The sequence below is a fragment of the Priapulus caudatus genome, unplaced genomic scaffold, assembly GCF_000485595.1.
Source record: "Priapulus caudatus unplaced genomic scaffold, Priapulus_caudatus-5.0.1 Scaffold373, whole genome shotgun sequence".
Lineage (NCBI taxonomy): Eukaryota > Metazoa > Priapulida > Priapulimorpha > Priapulimorphida > Priapulidae > Priapulus > Priapulus caudatus.
Window position 1 is genome coordinate 326,399 of NW_014577434.1, and position 7,189 is coordinate 333,587.

General features: G+C 41.4%; 1 protein-coding gene and 1 long non-coding RNA gene across 3 annotated transcripts in view; both read left to right on the plus strand.

Annotated features, from left to right (window-relative positions):
• LOC106809660 (nesprin-1-like) overlaps positions 1-4,256 on the plus strand; it is a 28,038-nt gene extending 23,782 nt beyond the window's left edge. For both annotated transcript variants that reach the window (XM_014812824.1, XM_014812825.1), the window contains exons 45-47: positions 65-133; positions 1,174-1,226; positions 1,981-4,256. In XM_014812824.1, coding sequence (XP_014668310.1) covers positions 65-133; positions 1,174-1,226; positions 1,981-2,191 — 333 coding nt within the window. In that variant the 3' untranslated portion in view covers positions 2,192-4,256. The remainder of the gene's footprint in view (positions 1-64; positions 134-1,173; positions 1,227-1,980) is intronic.
• A 1,704-nt stretch (positions 4,257-5,960) lies between these two features.
• Positions 5,961-7,189, plus strand: part of LOC106809666 — a 16,127-nt gene continuing 14,898 nt past the window's right edge. The window contains exons 1-3 of the long non-coding RNA XR_001393896.1: positions 5,961-6,036; positions 6,264-6,319; positions 6,684-6,775. This is a non-coding gene — a long non-coding RNA (uncharacterized LOC106809666). The remainder of the gene's footprint in view (positions 6,037-6,263; positions 6,320-6,683; positions 6,776-7,189) is intronic.

Here is a 7,189-nt window from a genome sequence, read left to right on the forward strand (position 1 = left end):
TTTCACGTATTGCGTAGCTTCTGAGTATTGCGGTGATTAATGTGTGTTCGTTCCCCTGCTGCAGTCGACCGTCGAGGATGAGAGACTGCAGCGCCTGCTGGCTGCTGGAATACCACTAGAGCTCACCAAACAAGTAAGTAATGTACAGTCAGTACCTGAGGAAAGAGTCAACCGCATGCCTAGTTATATCATATAAGGGGCGTGTAACCTATAACAGTCCTGTGCTCTTTACATCGTTATGGGTCTATGCATAGAATATGTCTATGCATGTCTGTAATATAAGGAGTGAATAAGTGAAATGTATTTTTATTCACTGCTCTTTCTTCTTTGTATCATATTAGATGTTTCATGTTTGCGTATGCATTTGTGTGCCACAGTTTCACGTCTTTCATCTGAGGAAGGCCATTCCTCTAGTTGCACTTAATACAGTGAAACAGTACAGGGTGAAGAATTAGATCTCTATCATTACATTTCATCTCCCGTTCTTGCTACATGTTGCTCTTTCAAAGCGTGTTTGTCCCGAACTACGTGTGTATCTGGTGATGGGTGAACTACAAGGAGCTCGTAGGTCATTCACCCTATGATGTATATGCTCATCCGTTTCATGTTATAATCTGACCTTGTACGCTTCCGATGGTTCTACTGCCATGTATGTGTGCATTCGTTACGAGTCTCTTCCTATGGTTTTCATATGTTGCTTGCGATGTGGTTACACCAAAGGTGCTCGGCAATCCTATGTGCGAGACACATGTATGCTAACCTATTTATACTCTATCTAACTGCTCATGATAAATTATTCTGAATGATGTCGTCTTTTTCATCAAGACATTCGACTTTTCTTTGTAAATTGATACACTCCTTTCTTATCAACTGTTTCCCGATGCGAAGTTAGTGGGATGGTAAAGCAACTTGTGACTCTAATGACGCCCAGCGGCTCTGCGATGCCGAGGGGGTCGTAGAGATGATATCTTGTTTCACGGACTATATCTCCTTGTGCACTACATAGACCAGAACCCTGGCTGTCACAGATTTAAACTTGTCTACTTGGTAGTACTACTAGTGTAAAATCTGTATTTTCATGTATGTGTAGTAGTCTACTACTTATCTCTGGATAGCCTTATGTGGACGTATTTTTATTTTTTGGTGTTAATCTGTGTTTTATTTGCTCTTCAGTTGTCTGAAGCCATATCTCTGTCAGACCTGGATGAGATTCTAAGCGCACATGAGTAAATATCTGCCTTTGTTATTGTTCTATTCCTGCAATGTTCTCTTTGTAGTGTTACAGCTACATCATATGATTACCGCTTACTAGGAAACATTGAAGACGTTCAGTTTCCACAGTAACATTTAAAATCAAATCTACTGCATGCGCTTCTATAGTTTAGTGCGTCTTATTTCATTTTCAGTGCATGGTTGTAGCAAATTGCCTATATATAACTATATATGATGACATGTATATATAATCAAAATATTATATTATATATAGGCCATTTGGTTGTTGTAAGTTCAATGCTCTCTTAGGTCTATCATATTACAATATCGTTATCTCCATACTACTATTATATAATGTATATATACCTATATATATAGATATATATGTATATATTCATGTATCTCTGCTTATTTATTTCTGACCAAGGCTATTAAAGTATCTCATAGTTGTTCTTATTCAAGCACTCACAATTATAATAGTGACACTAACGTAAACTTCTGGTGACGCTGATAAAGATTTCTTCCAACTCGCCCCACAAACATATGTATAGAATGTGCTGGTATATATCATACGTTAAATGTATGTATATATTAGAACGTGTATAATATGTTTCACACGTATCTTCATGATGTCACCGTAAAAGCTGCTCTATTGTTGCATGGGATCGTCGAAATAATACTAGACTAGTTAATAATACTAATGTCTCTCTCTCTATATATATATATCTATGCATGGGAAGCGTCTAAGCTGTGGCGTTTGCGTTACAGGCGGCAAGCTGAGGAGGAGACACCGTCGCCTTCGTTCCTTAGTCGCGTCGTGCGCACGGCGCTGCCTCTGCAGGCACTCATGCTGGCGCTGGTCGGCCTCGCCTGTCTCATACCCGTCTGCAAGGAAGACTACAGCTGTGTGCTGCAGAACACCTTCGCTCAGTCCCTCGACCCGATGCTGAGATACACGGACGGAGCGCCGCCTCTGTAGGCAGCGCCCGCCGCCACATCGCACCCCCAGGCGGAGCCACTCATCTTGTAAAAATATGGCATTATGTAGGACTTGCAGAGAGCACGTTTGTTTGCATCGGGGGACACGCAGAGAGATCCGCCCGGTTATAATCTCATCATGTCGCCGTAGAAAGACAAATATTTCAGCCTAACTTCCGAGTGTTGTCGCTGGGACTGAGTAGCGTGGGGACGTGGGGTAGGCAGTCATGTGTGACAGTCATGGTGCTGCACATGTGCAGTCATGTGCAGTCATGGGCAGACATGGTGTGACAGTCATGGTGATGGCAACTCCCACGAGAGGAAGGCTCTAGTGTAGATGTACAGTGTGTCATGATCAGCCATGTGACGGAGGCTGTAGAGATTGCTATGAGCATAGTAGCATAACGTTAACCACGAGTGACGAACGAGGAATGTTTAGTATACTACTCACGTTATGTTTGTTCGTTCGTTGAGAGAAGAAAAAACGACAACTGGCTTGTTGCTTTTTTTAGAATGTGATGTGAAACCTTCGTGTTTCTGCTGTGTGGTAAACACGAAGGTTAAACAGAACATTCTTAGTAAAAAAAACTTCAACTCCATAGTCGTGTACGCGACAAAGTACGGGATAGATGAGCTTTTGTGAAATGTGTTGATATGGAGGTGGTTGTAAAGTTATTTACGGAGGGGCCAAATGTTGAGTATACCGTTGCAAACAACAGTTTGGAACCTTGTGTAGTTTAACACAAGTGAAACCACCGCAAAGGAAATGTGCATGTGTGCTTTTTCTGCCATTCGGATTCCGAATTTCTTTTAATCTTGTAAACGATTATCGGGTAATAATTTGCAAAAGTCCTAATTTTGCTATTAAATAATATTTTTATAAACGGGTGGGTCACAGGTTTTTAAGCATATAGCACGTGTCGCATTAATAAATCATGCAATCGGAAATTAATTGTTATGTCACTTGTAGATTTTAATTAGATAACATAGTAACATGATCGGAGAGTGTCAGTGTGTGCTGGGCACACGCCAAGTTTTATGTAGCAGTAATCTACGATCTTACGAAGCAGCTGTCTCTTCTAGTCTCGCTTTCCTCGGTTGCTGTGCAGTATTTTATCCCACGTGGTTGTTAAGTGGCAGGGTGTACTCATTCACCGATCGGTTTTAAGTGGGTTGCCAAAGAGCGAAGTGCTTGACGCTTTCAGGATCAGACCGATAACACGCACGTTGCGTGTCGCTGTGTCATATCCCCCGCATTCCCATCTGTTGTCTAACCTCGCACTGAAGTGGTCCTCAGACGAGGGAGGGTAGTCGTGCGGGCGTGTGGTGGATGGATAGACACGTTGATCGATAGTAGTAGCTTGCACGCGGGATAGCTGGCTCGTAGACGCTGCAGGCCTGTATCAGGTCTTGTATCTTTCCGTGTCATTGTGGTCCTCTGATGCGGAGAGATACCCAAACCTGTGTATAACGGCCGCGACTGTGGCTATCTGGTGTAAGCTCGGTGTTATAGGTCGCGCAAGCTTTTGTCGTCGCTTTTAATGGCAGTGCCCAGATACTGTGACAATGTAGAGTGTAGTCAGTGTGCGTGCAGCCCCCACAACCGCTTATACAAGCGTGTAACCGGGGGGAAGGTTGCAGTGTGACCCACATGACAGCATGGAATGTTTTCGATACGAATAGCTTGCTTTTCTGCACACAGTGAGCATTGCATTATAACTCTGTTAGGGTTAGGGAGGAGCTGAAATACCCAGGGATTGAAATGTAGTAATCACGAACGTGAAGCTAGTGGTTAGGCCACCGACCCGATATGGCCGAATCCCGCTGCTGCTTCACAGTTCATTGCATTATGTGCGCTTAGATGAGTCTTCTGAAGATATGATATGTGTTTGTCCCGTCAAATGACCAACACAACTATCAGAGGAGCACATGAACATTTTGCCGATAATGAGTTAAACATTAAACGAGATTTCAATCCCTGATAAGGTTTTGTGATTGCCAGGGTTGTGATTGCACATTCCTCTCTTTATAGAGCCAAAATACACTTTAATTATTATTATTGCAAATCTGTTGTTTCTCATTTCTTCATTTTATGTAGCACGTGTATACGCAATAATCGTCCATACACAATACACGGATAATTTATGTTATTGCTGTGATGATGCATTTTTCTGCAGCAGCAGCTATAAGTGCTGATAAAGTTGTTCTGAAATAGTACGTTGGTGGCAACATGACGTCTACAGTTGTTGATGTAGCCTCATCTACGCTTACCTATCACAGCCGGTGAACAACACGATGATAGATGAATCCATATGGTTTCTGTCGTATTACGAAACATGCAAAGATCGCACAAAATCATGTAATGGAATTTTACAGATTTTTACCCCTTGATGCGCCCGGATAGTTCCGCCGCAATCTTGTATCGGAATAATGTGCAAACTAACAAGTATACAAATTAACAAATTGTAGAAGGGCATTTCTTGCAGAATTTTCGGTGCAAATTGTGATCTGTTAAATGTTTGTCTTTCATGCCCAGATTTTGCAATTATAAAGCATTTAAGTAATGAATGTTCATAAATCGTTTCATACATTACGTAGATAGCCAAGATAACATATAACATAACATAATTTTTTTCATATAACATAAGATTTCATAGATTAGTAGATAACATATCATTGCATTTATATACGCCAACCAACGTACGATACGTTACGTAGCAACGTGTTGACCATTTATACAATTTACACGGGAGAGATATATAGTGATCGGGATATGCGCTAATCAAATACCATTCGGTTGTAAAATCACAACATCTACGATCACATTACGGGCCTGTGTGTGTGCGTGCGTACGTGCGTGTGTGTGCGTGTGTGTGCGTGTGTGTGTGTGTGTGTGTGTGTGTGCGTGCGTGCGTGCGTGCGTACGTACGTGTGCGCATCTCCCTTTGCATTCCTATACCTCCCTCCGTCCGCCTCCCTCCGTCCCTCCCTCCTTTCTCTCCTCTTTCCTTCCTCCTCCCCTCTCATTCCATTCCCCTCAGTATTTTCCTCCCCCGCTCACGGATAGTATCTCCCACGGCATCAGTTGCACGGTGAAAAGTTTGCCAGGCAAATAGCCGGTTTTCAGCCTCAACTTTTTCACCCCCCCCCCCAAGCACAAAATATGATTATACGGCTATAGTACGCGTTTTTACAGTCACACAAATACACATATACACACGCGGCTGGGCGCGCACACGCGCGTATGGTTACACGCACGCGTGCGCGTGCATTATAGGCGTAAATTCACATTTTGTGCCTCGTGGGTTGAAAAAGTTTCGGCTGAAATACGGCCATTTACCTGCAAAAGTTTTTCCATGCTTGACTGGTCGTGGGCCACACGCATATCTGATCTGAAGAGATCAGCGGGGATTGTCGAATTAATATTAACATACGCCCTTTCAGAGATATCAAACGAGATATATAATTCTATGCGTACACTGATAAGCATGAAAACAGGAAAATAGAGAGACAAGAAAACGACAAAGGAAGGAATTAAGAATACAGGAGGAAAGGCAGAGAAGACAGAAATGATAACTTGTTAGAGGCAGGTGTGATGGCAACCACAAAAGCAGTCACATACTGCACGATGTACAATATATCATAGAATAATATCAATAAAAGTAAGATACTACAGATACTGGATAAATACTACATAACTATGTAGTCTAGCATTTAATTTTTGGTGACATTAATCTTGAGAAATAGAGGTCGCTAGTTGCTAGTATGCCGTGAAGCTATATATATACCGGCTGATTGCACCTGCTCTGGTCGTTTTCCCGCCAACTCACCTGATGCGGATTGATTGTAAGTACACATACGTGTGATAACATCATGCACTTAGTACGTCAATACTGTTGGATTTTACAAGATATATATAGCTTGGAAATGAAATTCAACTCTCTTTTCTTTCTTTGTAAACGCTTGTAAAGATTATTATATAGAGTTAATGTTTTAGAAGTTTTTCGTTAATCTGTTGGCTTCAATTCACAAATTTATTCAATTGTTCGTCGTCGTCGTTTTCTTGTTTTCAGTACGGACAGTCATCGACGTTGTAGTTAATTGATGCACGATGGAGTTCCAATTGAAGGTAAGAATATATCACACAAATTTGCGAGTATTAATTGTAAAGCATTAATTGAAGTAAGAAGCTTGAAAATGAAAATCGAATCTATATTATTATAGTGATTATTACAGACATATACTAACACGAAACAGGAACATGAACAGTTCCCCCAGCCTTATACGGAATCAACACCTTAACCGGTAAATACTGACCGATCATAAGATAACTCATATTATTTCCTTGTAAACGCTTGTTCGATTAAGATTTTACAAGATACAGAGAGTTAAATATATAAATATTTCAGAAGTTATCGTTTTTAGTTTATCTATGTTTGCTTCAGTTCAGAAATTTTGTCAATTGTTTGTCGTCGCATTTTTATTGTTTTCAGTACATCATGGGGGCGTACATCTATCAGTACATCATGCATTCATTACGGACATTCATTCATCGATGTGGTAGTTCATTGAGTTTCAATTGAAGGTAAGAAAAAGAAATGAAAATCTCTATTCTATCTTCGTAAACGCCCGAGCACGTGTCGTGTAGTTTATACTAAATTCGAACTTAATAGTAAAATGTAAGTTATAAAGTACAGTTTTTAAAACGTATCTGGTCATCAATGGCTGCCCGAGAAGTACTAGGTCACCTTCACAACATGAGTAGGTAACTCGAGAAAATCACGTGATAAAAATGGCTTCATTCAATACAGTACACTCGAATTATTAAAGGCCGGAGATAAAACACTTACGCAGACGCACGTACACGCACGAACACGAACACACACGCGCGCACGGACGCACACACACACACGCACGCACACAGGCTCACGCCATGCGAACACACACACACACACACACACACACACACACACACACACACACACACACACACACACAC